This window comes from Chiroxiphia lanceolata, chromosome 3 (assembly GCF_009829145.1).
Source record: "Chiroxiphia lanceolata isolate bChiLan1 chromosome 3, bChiLan1.pri, whole genome shotgun sequence".
In the NCBI taxonomy this organism is placed as follows: Eukaryota; Metazoa; Chordata; class Aves; order Passeriformes; family Pipridae; genus Chiroxiphia; species Chiroxiphia lanceolata.
This window is the reverse complement of record NC_045639.1, coordinates 21,023,753-21,038,307: the sequence shown is the minus strand read 5'-3', so window position 1 is coordinate 21,038,307 and position 14,555 is coordinate 21,023,753. Positions and strand designations below refer to the sequence as shown.

The following is a 14,555-nucleotide window of genomic DNA, read 5'->3' as shown; positions in this document are numbered from 1 at the left end:
AGATGCTTAAGAATTTGAGGACTAGGGGGAAAAAAAATGAAGGCAATCATTCTTAACATATGTGCTTTCATTATTATAAAATGCAACTTAATTGGCTGCAGCATACTTTGTATAAGGAAACAAAACGCTTGTAAACAAATTGAAAACTGATGGTTTTCAAATCTTGTCTGAAACTCTCCAGACAAATCAGGCAAACCATTCAACACTACCTACTCTCAATACTGGCTATACAAAGGCTTAATTCCATTCCTACCATGTATAACAGCTCTGGGCAGACTTCAGTGGGATTTGCAATTGCAAGTGAAAAAACACATTCACAATTTCCAGAATGTAGTCAAGATGGCATTGACAAAACCTGTATTTTTTGCCATTCTCTGAAATTAAAATCTTGGCACAGATGAAGTTCCTTGTCTTGTATTCCCAGGCAGCTGTTAGACTATAAATTTAAATCTGCAAATGTATTCAAACCTATATTCAGGAAAGAAAGGAAGTACTTTAAGAGACACTATAAGTGAAGGCATCTAGGAAATATCCCAGTTTCCCAAGAAGCTGAAGCTACAACAACAGAGCTTTCAAATCAACACAGTCACCATCATAGCACCCATGGAACAGGAGGAGAAGAGGTAAAAATCACAGTAGGACTTCTGGACACAGGAGCAAAAAAAAGTTATAGTAACATCCAAGAACCCCAAGGCTGCAAGTTCAGCCTGGGTATCTGAATGGCCTGGTTGGGTTAGGGGTTAGGGATGCTGAACCAGCTGCCAAGAGAGCATAGCTCATTGTGTCTGTGCACAGTTCTATAAACAGACACTCAAACACATTACAGACTGTAATGTGAGTTTTATTTCTGCTGTCAGGTGGGAGCATAGCACCCAACCATATGGATAGACTGCATCCTCCTAAATATTGTCAATACATAATTGCAATTAACAGACAAGAAGCTCCAATATGTAGAATTGATGCAAATTCTCCCCTCCCTTCTTGGGACTGACAAACTAATCCTAATAGATAGTAAGTGATGACTTCACACTTACTTTGAGATCAAAGTGATTTATTAAATTAAAATGCTGTCTTGCTGTCTCATGTCCTTACTAAACTTAGGGACTATATAGTTTAAAACACTTTGTATTAGTAATACATACACAGACAGTGTATAGAATAAATGTTTGCCTCCCGCTTTTAAATCTCAGGATCTTTGCTTTTAAAATAAATTTTAAAGTATTCAAAAACTTGTGCAGAAATAAAAGGATTTCACAAATTGAAAAGGACAAGTTTTCTCTTGATAGTCAAACAGTTATGATGTAAAGCGGTCTCATTAAATCATAAGTACTTTAACCTTTTCTTGAAAGAACTGGAAGATTTAAGATTTATAAGAAATTTTGCCCCTAAACTAGGAAATGACTCATATTTGACATGTATTGAAATGATAATGCTGATTTCAATAGGCACTCTAAGAGCATTTTCCTCCCAGGAGATAATTCAGTCACGGTTACCTCTCTGCATTTAGATTTTAAACTTACTTTCTAAAGCTTTTAATGTTCTATAGTCTGCCAAAACATGGCAGAGTTACACAGATATGATCAGGCAAAATAAAGGCTAGTAAAAAGACTATTTTTATAATTGCAGGACACTAAATATGAACCCAAAACATCAATCTGACATGTTCTCAAAGAATCTCCTGTTTCAGCAGCCTTGGCTGTATCTACAAATTCATGTTTAAATTCCACTCTTCTTAATTGGTTAAATAAATTCTGAAGTATCAAAGGGAAAGTGAAAGCCTCTTAACAGTGGAAATGAAAAAGAAATACACAATGGAGCTGCTGTTACTAAGTGGCATAAATCTGATTTTGGTTTCACTTTGCAGAGATAATAAGATACACAATTGGCCTTAATTATGTGCTATGCTTTCAAATTTTTTATTTCTTTAAAAGTTAAGATTTTAAGACATCACTTTTTCTGAGGTTTCACTCAGAGTATATATCAGATTCTTTTAAGTCTATATATCTTTTACTCCACTGTGTACCTTCAGCGTTTCTACTAATATACACCTAAAAATATACAGTGAAAAATATCATTAAATCAAGATGAAACACACAGAATGACCCTAAACTTTCAGAAGCCTGAAGGATTTAATCCTCACCAACTGAAATCAGCTAGAAATAGCAGCAGTAATTTCAAAGAAACGGGATTCACAATTTCTGGCTGTATAAAAAAAAACAAAACCAAAACCCCACCAAACAAATGGTTTGAAATTGCAAAATGAAAAATAACTTACTTTACAAATCATAAGCAGTAGAAATAAACGTAGACATCATTAGAGAGCAGTAAGTCATATTAATTGAAGAGCAGGAAAACAATTGTCAAAATTCACTTTGTTGCAAATCCACTTCAACTTAGCTAAGCAGATCTTTTCAAGCTTGATTTTTCTCAAATGTTACAGGGTATAAAGAGTAAAGAAATGAATAGCCAATAGCTCTGTCAGCAATAGACTGCATATTAAGAAGACTGCAAAAACTATTAAAAAGTATGAAGTTCGTCTTAGACTGATGCCATCTCGTCTCAAGTAGCTTTTTCAACAGTCCATTCCAAAACTATTAATGACTCATGTCCACCATCCTGCTGGCAGTGGCTGTCACAGTAATACTGCAGAGAAAAGGAATAAAAAGAAGAAAAATCCCATAGTCCACCCCATAACTATGGATTGATATGAATTACCATCTCCTCCTACTTCAGCAATTCTCTAATGATTACCTACTACTTTGCATTTTGTAACACAATTTTATTTCATGCCAGTTCCTCTAGTCTTTTTGGCCACGTCATTCTTTCTGTATGACATCTTACTATTCCTCTTTCTGATTATGTCTGCTACCAGCTAGTATTATTGGTGCACTCATAATATTTCTGCCAAGATCACTAACAAAAATGTAACACAAGGCTGGGTCCAAAAACATTCTCAAACAATTCAACAGGGTTTTTGGCTTCCCCTCTCCCCAGGATTATAAGCAAGTTCCTTGAGCAGTATCTATTGCCAACTCTTCCCGTGAGCATCCCTTTGACCCCACAATTTCTCATAGGTTGTCACATCAATGCTAAACTGAACTCCAGATAGAGGAAATCCGACACATTTACTTTGCTTGAAAATCAGCTTTCTCATCAAAAAAAAAGCTAAGAGGTTAGACAGTGATGAGCTATCTATAGTAAATCCATGCTGCATTTTATCCCCTTTTTCATTTAGCTCCACATCTTTATCTATTCTTCAAAGATCTTTTCTAAATCCTCATATGCCACTGTGTCAAGACAAATAGGTCTGCATTGCCAAAATCCATCTTCCTTCCTCTTGGCTTTGGCTGGGATGGAGTTAAATTTTTTCACAACACCCTGGATGGTGCTGTGTTCCAATTTTGTGGCTAAAACAGTATTGATAAAACTCTAATATTTTAGTTATTGCTGAAGAGAGATTGCCCACTGTCAAGCCTTTCTCTTTTCCCACGTCGACTCCCATCCCACTTCAGCAATAAGCCAGGCTTGGGCTAAGAAAGTAGGAAGGGAGATGGCTGGGACAAAGGGATATTCCATACTGTATAATCTCATGCTTAGCAATAAAAATTGGGGTAGAAGAAGGAATTCGAAGAGACAGGGATTTTACTTCCAAGGTGGCCTGCTGCTAAGAAATTGGCTGGGCAGTGGTCTGCTTGTGGGAGGTGGTGACTGATTGCCTTAATACCGTTTCTTTCCTCCCAGATTCTTTTCCTTCATGAGTTTTTCCTCACTTTTGCTATTGCTATTGTCTCCCCTGTTCCATTGGCAGGGGTGAGGAGGGCCCAGGTGCATGGCTGCTGGCTGGCATCAATGCATGACACTCTTTCTAAATATAAGCATTACAGCTGCACCTCTGACTTTGTAGATTTACATAGAGTATCTCTTTGTCAAAGAATTTTATGTACCAGTTCTTTCGTAATTTTTGGACAATGACCATCTGATTGCAGCTGCACATACACAATAACCTTGCAAATTCATGATTCTACCTCTTTATGATCACTTCTCTTTCCATATATTAATTTCTGTTACCCAGGTTGGGTTTGCTCTGTGACTCTTGGTATTAAAAACAGAAGTAAAGTATTTATTTATTTATTCTGGGGATAAATCATCCTTAATCTCAAGCACACTTCCACTACACACAGGTCTTGCCTTCTTACACAAAATCAAAAAATCGTAAGAACTTTTTAGCATTTGACAGTCAATTCAGGTCAACATCTTTATCATTCTAGTTTTATTCCTATCCTACACAGCATTCTCTGTGAATTTGCTTCCCCATTTCCCAGTGCTCACACACTCTGCCATCTTTAACTGCAGTGATGCTTATTTACTCAGATAGCTGGAGACTACATATCCATTTTTTCACTTTAAGGGCAGAAATTTCTCTTAATTATATTATATTAATTTTTAACAACCTCCAGGCCTTTTTTTCCATTCAATTTTTTTTCCATTCTGGACTCCATAGCTTACCTTGTTTTATTAAAATAGTTCTATTTGTTTGTCCTCTTTGAAACCCAAAAGTGTACTTAAAGAACCAAAGAACTGTTTATTCTTCTATTTCATCTGACTTTAGTTATGAATGCTCATCATTATTCTTGAGACCTACATCTCTGATAATGCCCTCATCACTTAACAAAGCTGGTATATCCAGACTTTCTGCTTCAGCAGCTATTTGATGAAGAAACCTTTCATGCAGAACATACAGGAATGTTTGGGCCCTGCTTTTGTTACTAGAACTTAAATTTCCCAGCTATGAACTGGAAAATAAGTCTCTGCAATGACACAGTTCTTAATAGTAGTTCCCTCTAATGAATTACACATCTAAATACAAACCCAAGGATTTAAATTCCTAGATTACCTCAGTAGAATTAATTTACTAGCTTTCTCTTTCCCTAGAATTATTTTATTCCAAAGAAATTATTTTCAATCTCTGCTATCCTTTCTTCTTTCTTTCCCTCTTATCATTTAATTACTATTTGGTAGTATCCCACCATTTAGCATTCACTGTCATCATTCCTGAGTAGGCATATGCACTTACACCTGAATTCCAAACATATCTGCAATCCTACCACATTTCTCCTCTCTCTAAATTCACTTTCACATCTGTAACCAATACTTCACACTCCTCCGTCACAGTGTCTGTAGCCCAGCATCTATGTACAAATAGTTCAGTTTTTCTCACAGACCACGGTAACTCCCCTGTTTGCAGGCCCCCAGCTCCTACTGATTGTTTGGCTTGGAGACCTTTGGCCTGAATCAGTATCATACACATCATTATCACATATCACTACTGTCTGAAGACCATAGACACTTCCATATGTGTGTTACTTTTGAGTATATTTGTATGGTCTCTCTCATATTCTCATTTTGCATTTATATCTCCATTTACAATGCACAGTTGCTAAAAGAAAAACAATAAAAAAAAAAAAACAACAAACCTTTGCCTAAAGTTTCATAGCCAGTCCTGGGGATAAATGGATCATGCTGCAGCCACTATCACCTTTAATGGAAAGCTGAATCCTACAATACCACAAAGCACAGACCATAAGGTTCTACCTTGAGCTCAGAAACCGAGAAAAGGTATTAAGCCTGCAGTTCCTTTAAGGCTCTACAAGCTATGCCTCTTTACTCCTGCTATGAATTGAAGAACTTTCCTCAAAGAAACAAAGGACCAGATTCTACAGGGTGCTTCAGGTTTCTTTGCAATATAATTCAAGATATATGTGTGTATTTAACCAACCCTTTCACTCCTCACTTGGCTATCCCAGGCTTTAGCAATTTCTGAGGCTAGTACAAAATGCAGCTGACAGCAACAGCAGTAATATAGCACCCTTGAGTGTTTGAAGTGTAAAGTTCATTAGTTCTACTTTAAGGTCACTCTTTTAATCCAACAGTCCAAACCTTATTCGCACTACCATGCTGTTACCTGGAAAAAAGAAAACTGCAAAAAATAAAGACATCAGCTTAGATACCTCTTACAAGTGACAAGATCAGCACTAAAAATCCAAATCACAGTCAATACCTTTTAGCAAGTTTCAAGAAAGCAGCAAAACTATTCTTGATTGTGCTGCAGACCAAATGAAATTTAATAGAACGGATAAAGGAAATGAAGGAAGGAGAAGATAAACATTTCAATACCTGATAATTGTGTTTTATAATTATTAGTTGAACTTGGCTTACAAATAGAATTTACTAGGGTGTCTTTTGGGAATTACAAGACATGCAAACAACTGAATTTTAATTTATTCTGTGTTTGTTTACTGATTTTGGTACGTACAGTCTAAATTTTAACAAACTCAATTTTGCTTTATCCTCAGTGGATATTGTACACTTATTAAAAAGTTATGTCAACAGAAGACTCTTAGAACACAGGGATTGTGCTCTAACAATTCTGAACCATATTTTTAAATAAGAGGTAATAGCTCTGTCACTTATTACTTTGGCAGATCCTGCACAAACTCACACATTTACTTACGTGCATTGTAAGAATATTTTAAAATTAAATGGAACACCTCTGTAAGATAAGTAAATTAGCATGTATAGATCAAGATGACTTTCTCTTTTTTAGGAAATAATCTGAGACCCAAGACTAATTGGTAATGTTAGATATAAGTAGTTTTTCTTCATCTCACATACTCATGTTCTTAAAGGTGATAATTTTCAGCCCTGTTCAGTCTACTCGTTCAGAAGAATGGGAACAGCATTTCTTTCCAGTGCTAAATCAGCAATTGCCTCAAAATGAGCTCTCAATTAAGATTCTTACCTACAAGACTCAAGAGTTATCATTTACATCCCCCAATTTATTCTTTTATATTTATCAGTTATACCATTCTCACACAAATGCTGTATTTCAACAAATATTAAATAGTTTTTATTTTACTCACCTGCACACTAAGATGAATCCATTTCTTCACAAGAATTCTCCCAGTGTCATTACTTTATTGGTGGCTGCAAACCATTTACTGTGCGATAATAAAACATGGTCTCTTTCTCAGAGATTGTGAGTTTGAACACAGTCTGCCCATCAATAGCCTTTTCTATCACACACCTTGGAAATCCAAAAAAACAAACATAAGGTCAGAGGCACACACATATACACATTCTTGCCAAGGTGCTATCCTGTAAAGTGATGCTAACCTGAATGTATTAAATAAACATTAAAAATACAGCTCTTGAGAAGATGCTCAGGGACAGTGAAAGTCACAGGATGTACTAAGTGTAGAAGAACTTTAGCAAAGATAGCTTCCTGTCTTCATCTGTAAGGTTTTTGGTTATTTGGGGTTTGGTGGGGGTTTTTGGTTAGTTGATGGTTTGGGGTTTTTTTTCATGTGTAGTGGGTCCTAACCCAGTTCACTTGGGGGTGGAGGAGGGGTCCACTTTGTCTTCTTTCTTCACGTTCCATACAGAAACCACAATGATTGGAAAGCACTGTGCAGGACTCTGCTGCACTCTTCATACAAAGCTGTACAACTCAGCACATCATGTGGAGGCACTAAATTTTCCTTAGTCTAATTAGACAAATGTAATACAACCACAAAAAGCAGTACAAATTACATGCTTGGAATAAGTCTTCCATCTTTCCACCAAATCTGTCCAGGTAAGGTAGCAATGACACCAGCTTACCTTACACTCTCCCTTTAGCACAGCCTTTCTTTAACCTGAGAAACTAGAGCAAGCCAAGAAGGATATCCAGCCCACTCATTAGGATTTTTTTTTCCCCCACGAAGAATTTCCATCAATAGCAAATGCAAGCAATGACATGTAAGGTACAAAGAATATCATCCACAGCAAACCCATTTTGCATTTCCAGCTCCTGAAATGTTTTTGCCAATCGAATCACCATGATGTCAACGGTCCTGACAAGCATAGGCTATATATACTTGTGAACAACTATGTATTTATTAAGGTAAGCATCAGTACAAGAAAAATTATAAGTTCTACCCTTCCTATTTCAGCTGCTTGAGAAATACAGCCCTCAATTTACTGACCCAGGAAAGGTCAAATATTTTAACAGTTACACCAGACTAAATTAGTGCACTAAGTCACAAGAGAGAAGCATATAAAATTGTATGAGATTGGGATTTACTTAGACATATTTCAGGAGGAAAAAAATAAAACCAAAAAAACCTTCTATCTACTGATAAGGGTCTTCATCTACCTTGCATTTATAAAAGTATCAAAAAGGCTGTTTTGTTTTGATACTGCCATTATTCATAATTCACCTTTAAATACAATAGAAAATTAATTCATCTTAACTGTTACTATTTTAACCTGCTGGAATGTTGTCAATGAAACACCTTGCAAAATGCAGACTTCTGTTTCTCAACCTTACTAAAACCACATTCCTTAATAAATTGTCCACTGGTCTTTTCAATATTTTGTTTGCTTGTAAACATGCTAGTTTGTTAGATAATAATGTGAAGGAAGGCTCAGCTAAGTAGCAAAATATTTAGGAACTGGATTTACCCAGTTCCTGGATAACAATAATTGGATAATCCAGGTTTTTGTTTATTTTAGTTATCTAAAACAAACATCCCCACATTGTTTTTATCCCCTAAGGTGTCATGACTTTAAGAAGGGAAGCGACCTTGATGTACATCACTTTGAAACTGGAAAGAACAAATGTGAATTGTGATCTACTAGTAAAAGAGGAAAACCAAGAGGTGCGAGAAGATGGGAAGGAAAAAAAAAATACAAAAAAAAAGAAAAAAAAAAAACCAAAAAAGAAAAAAAAAAAAAAAAAAAAAAAACAAAAAAAAAAAAAAAAAAAAAAAAAAAAAAGAAAAAAACAAACTAGTGCTAACATAGGAATGAAACTAGGCAGAAGGATACACTTCTGACTCTGAGCACGATTTTCAATTCCAGCCATGATTATAGAGAGACGCCACTGTTCTTTGTGAAGTTTTCAACTTCTGGTAACCTGCCAGTCCCACAGAGCCACTTCCTAACTACATATATCTCAGTGGTGGTTTGGATAAGGGAATAAAAAGCAAATAACACAAATCTGCTCAGTCAGCTTTCAAAGAGAAAATTATGGTACAGAACTCTAACATGGCTGCACTGGTGATTTACCCACTCATCAATGGAGCACTTGCAAATGGGAACATCTGACACCGGTTTAAATCAGATGAATGGTATCTTACGGCAAATCCCCCTTCAAGTCTAATTCCTAAAGTAAAACATCTAAATGGATACAAAGTAATAGGATATATTTTAGTCCCTTAGATAAATAAAGTTAAAAAATATATGTGCTACTCACTTCACAGTCGGGCAATTCCTGCTGATCTTTTTGCATGTAATCAGGACCTAATCTCATTTCTCACCCACCTCCAGTGTCTCATGGTCATCTAACTTCCAGTGACTCCAGTTCACACACATTGATATGAGCTGCCTGTAATGATTACTCATACATGCTAAGCTTCTACTCATATTCTTATCCTATTCCATTGTGAAGGGTTATCATCATATACAGTTTCCTATATTTTGCTAAGGCTTACATACGCGCTACAACACAGGCTTACTGAAAGCAATTATATTAACTGATGGGTACATGCAGCAAGAGAGGAAGCACGAGGAAAGAGTGAAATTCAGGGGCAAGAACTCTGCTCATTACTGCACTTTACTGCCTAAAGGGAAAGTAAATTAAAGACTGGCGTACAAATGTCAGTGCTTTCTCACTATTCTCTTGCTTTTCTTCAATATTTCCAATATGCAATGACTTAAAAGCACGACTACAATTATCTCTACTATACATCTTAGAAGAACACTAGGGCTTCAAATAAATCCATAAAATCAGTCAGGTGACTTTCCTCTCTTTTTGTAGCAAAGTGTATCCTTTTCAGATTCACGTAAGAAAAGCTGGTCTATGAAACTGATGAAGAAAATTCTTGGTGTCTCTCCTATCCACCTATATTTCATCACAGTCTTTAAAGAGCCTTCAGACCTTGGATCTTCACATCTCTCTCTCATTTCAACTAGCACAGTTAACTTCTAACAGAAAAATCCTGCTATTTCTCTTACCTGGGTACATGCATAACAGAAATGTCACAGGATGTAATGGGATACTATGCAGCAACACTCCTAGCTTCTTTCCTAAGCACACTCTCACAGCCAGACCACATAAAATTTAGCATAAAAACACACTAGTATGGCATGTCCAAAACACATGGGTCTGCTGTACCTGATGTAAGAGCACTTTGCTATAAAAAAAAAAATAGCTTGTTAAACTTTCAATGAGTGGTTGATCTTCCTAGTCCTTTGGTGGCAGCACAAAAACTTTGTTAGAATGCATCCCAGTTCCGTGAAGTTCCTCTGCTGTGATAATGGAGTTTAAAAGGTCTCACGAATGACATGTAACAGGGACAATTCCCCATCAGGGACTGCAAAATGTAGAACAACTGGTAAGTCAAACTCCATCTGCCAACCTGAAGGACTCACTAAACCAATAATAAAAGGGAAAGTATCTTAGTTTGCTGGCAAATTATTTCTCGTTTGTAAGATGCCTTCTGAGTCAAGCTTCAGTGGCTACACATGTGCAACTACTGTTCCACCACAACTGGAGCTCTGCATTCTTTTTATGAAGAAAGAAAAATTAACACACTTCTTTCTGTGAACAGTGGGAAAAAAAGCATGTGGACAGTGACACATCATCCTGACCACTGGAAAAAACTGTTGTCCAACTTCAATTTCCAGGCCTGGGCTTCACCACTGTCATTTCTACATGTTGAGTAGCAGCAATCTCACAAGGTAGAAGAACGAAGTCATCTATTACAAAAATTGAATAAAAACATTTAAATTTAAAGTGATCTATAAAACCCACTGAACAGGATATGTACATTGTGTAGTTATTAAAACAGTAGCAACTGAAAGTTAATCTTTTACACTATTCCGTGGATTTATCAGTCATCCTAGAGGTCTGGTTTTCTTCACAGAACTTAATCATTTGAACTCAGGACATAACATTTCATTGTTTTAGGCTCCACGCATCAAAACCCTATGCCATTGACAAAGAATTTTCATAGATCTCACTCAACACATCACGGCAACAGCTTGCTTGGAAATTAGCAGCACATTTCTGCTTCAAGTTAGGCATGTGCTCTGCTGAACAAGACTCTGATATGCCCACGTGTGTGAACACCGAACTCATGGCATAGGACCAACACCAGAAATGGACTCTCTGACATAAAAGATTCAACCATTACTTAGAAAATGCTGTCTGTATAAAACCAAAGGCCAAAGTTGCAGAGACACCTTTCAACATACCGCCGTCTGAGCTGATCTAACTTAAACTCAAACTAAACTCAGTTTTGCTCTGTAGATCTCATTTATTTCCCCTACATAGCCAAAAATTCTATAGCTAGGTGTGATTTTTTTTCAAAAGGTAATTATCATTGCATAAAACAGACTATAATTTTACATTACAAATTTAGATATTTCTGTTGTCTCTGATGATTTTCATACCGCTAGACAAATTACTATTTCCCAGCAACATGCAAATAAGTATCAAGAATGCCTCAGAGCATATTACTAGCTTCATTCTAAGAATAAATTAGGAACACAAGTATAAAAACATTTGTGACATATACTCTGAAGGCGCATACTATACTTTTTCTGTGCTTTATTTTTTAAAGAGGATCTGCACAGCAAAGGTAAGAAAGAGTAGGATGCCTCTGCATTTTGTGATAGATGAAGGGAACCTTTTTTGCAGGATCTGGACGCGTTCTTCAAAAAGCAGGTTTTTCACTACAGTAAGGCCCAGTCAAGCCCAGTCACTTGTAACAGCAATATTTCCTAAAAATGCAACATGTAAGCAAACAGGAGAGGGAGCACACTTAGGCACCTTATTTTGTTCACACCTAGTGAAACTTCACTAGCAGTTTGAATAGTGGCATCGTTTGTTAAAGTAGCAGCACAATCTCTCGGTCAGGCAGCATTCCTCAGATCTTCCAGAAAAACTATGACCTTTTTTCTATGGCTCTTCAATATTCATTTTTGTGGCTTTCCTTGTTTGTTTTTAAGACATAAGCCTGTACTGGAAGATTCCTTATGTTTTAAATAATTTTTTTTCCATCATGAAAGCAGCAACAGCACAGCCCTCTGACGACATAATTTTCTAGCAGCTTTTAGAAGGAATGTGAATTAGAAATACAAATTTCTATTTTTGAGAATAGATCTGTACCTTACGTATGAACAGTTCCCACTGAAAGCAATTGGACTATCATCTGAGTCAATGCCACTGAAACTGAAGCTACTTGTCTTGACATCTGTGAAGACCCCAACCTAAATACAGCTTTAAAAACGTCACAGTTTCTCACTGCAACCTTTAAAATTTTAAATAGCTTGCTTATAATGACTGTGACTACAACGATCAATTTTTTTAAGAGCACCAGGAAAGTAAACACCTTCAATACTACTTACATTACACCTTCTTGCTCAGGTTTCAACCATACAGTTAACGTAAATGAAGCTGCAAGCCTTGGAAAACGGGGAGAAGAAAAGCAATCCTTGTGATTATGAAAAATAAAACTGGAAGCATTGCTGAAAGACCCTGGATGCAAGTCTCTTTTGTCCTCTGTGATGCAGGTACCAAGGCCTTCTGAAAGAAGTGGTTTGTAGGATGAAGGGGATGACCTGTATGGACATTCCTGAACACAAAACCTCTGGGTGCAGGATATTAATACTTTGAACAGCTACTGAGCTATGACAAAAAGTACTTCGGTCTGGCAGCCCACAAGTGGCTTGAGTTGGCACAATTGACACGTTCTTGAAAGCTCCCACATTTTCAAGCCTAGGGAAATGTCCCTGAGAGCTGACCAACACAAAGGAGTCATAATAAGTTAAGATTAATGTTTCAATAGCATGAAAACAAGAAACGACACCTCAAGGAAAGAGCCCAGCAATTCATGTTTACAAAAAGCTCCTCCTGATTAAAGCATTTGTAAATAATAATGATGTCCATGTCGGTAGCAATGTCCTCAGGTGGTGTGCTTTAAGAGTTTATGTAGCATTTCATCCTCAAAACGCTCGTGCAAGGGCTCCGTCGCAAGGGACCTCTATGTTTTCTGGCCAGCGAAATGCACGTGGGTGACAGCAAGGATCTGCAAACCATAGAAAAGAGACACAGTCCGTAGGAGGAACATACTCTTTTGCACCAACAGAGGTGATACCCTGCTAGGGATTTTAAGGGTTTGAATTCTTCTCCTAAACTGCGGCCAGCAGGCCCACCTGCAAACCTTTGCTGGCCACGCCTGAGACAATCTGTGAGCCAGGGGATTAAGCCGAGTCGAGGGCGCACACGCTCATGGCCGAGCGCAGATCATCCCGGATCCCCCGCGTCACACAAGGCCGACACTCGGCCTTTGCGTGTCAGGGCGAGGAGCACGGGACACGGCAGCTCACCGGGGCACGCCACTGCGGCCTCCTAAAGTCCTTCCTGAGGGTTTCGAGCGAGTTGGTTGGACCTCACGCTCACATCCCCCCGGCGCTTACCTCAGCCTCGCACCGCTCCTTGGGAGCTGCCGGGCGCCGTCCCCCACCGCGCTATTTCGGGACACCCCCCTGTTCCCCAGGGGTGCCAGGGAGCGGGAGCTGCGGCCGTGTTATCTGTCGTCCCCTCGTGCCTTACCCCGCCGCCCACCTCACGCCGCCTGCTCCTCTCAGCGCTCGGCAAAGCTGATTAAAAAAACCACGTTCCCCATCTGTCCCGTGTGGAGCTTTGCTAACAAGCGAGCGCCTGCGCTGGGGCGCACGGGCGGGCCGGGCCGGGGCCAGGGCCAGGGCAGGCGGAGGACGATGGATGAGTTGATGCACCGCCGCTCACGGCGCCCGGGAGCGGAGCGGGTCGGGCCGGCGGCGCCCGGCGCTCCCCGCGGCAACGCCGCCGCCGTCGCCCGGCAACGCCGCGGCCCCGCCCCGCCCCCGCCGCGCTTTAAAGCGGCCGCGGCGGCAGCGCGGGACATCTCCCCGGGAAGGGACCGCGGGGAAAACCGCTGCTGCGAGGCGCTGGAACGAGGGTGGGAGTTTGGAGTCAGAGGAGCACGGACCAGAGCAGGGCTCTGCCGTGCGGCGCTTTCCCCAGCAAAATCAGCGCGATGAAGATACACGGATCTTCGGGCGCGTTTTCGTGAACCGCGTTTCTCCTTTTGGTACAAACAAGCTGCGAAGCTTGTCGTCAGTGAGCTGAGCGTGAGCTACAGCGGGTTGTTTACGTGTGTTTCTGGACAGAGAAGCACCAATTAATACGTCCCCCGAAGGTATATGAAGCATCTGTAAATTTCATCTTTATTGTGGAAGTTGCATGAGCTGCAACCTGGCTGGTATCTTTCCCTGTAATTTAGTTGAAATTGCCTCCAGTAACTTGTTACCTTTGCATGTTTGGACTTTTACTGGCTCCTTAGTGACAAAATTCTCTGGCAACATATACAACTGCTAAGAAATCATCCTCTGTCATAACTATTAATGCATTTTAACAAGCCCTTCATGCCGTATCAAACAAGCTCCTTGACCATTCCTGGAACATC

At 39.0% G+C, this 14,555-nt stretch overlaps 1 protein-coding gene across 1 annotated transcript in view; it reads right to left on the bottom strand.

Moving 5' to 3' along the window:
- Positions 1-13,894, bottom strand: part of LOC116783687 (usherin-like) — a 99,287-nt gene extending 85,393 nt beyond the window's left edge. The window contains 6 exon segments of the mRNA XM_032681426.1: positions 6,921-6,972; positions 6,974-7,084; positions 12,454-12,704; positions 12,706-12,900; positions 12,902-13,133; positions 13,661-13,894. Of these exon segments, the coding sequence (XP_032537317.1) occupies positions 6,921-6,972; positions 6,974-7,084; positions 12,454-12,704; positions 12,706-12,900; positions 12,902-12,994 (702 nt within the window). The 5' untranslated portion in view covers positions 12,995-13,133; positions 13,661-13,894.
- Positions 13,895-14,555: the final 661 nt, after the last annotated feature.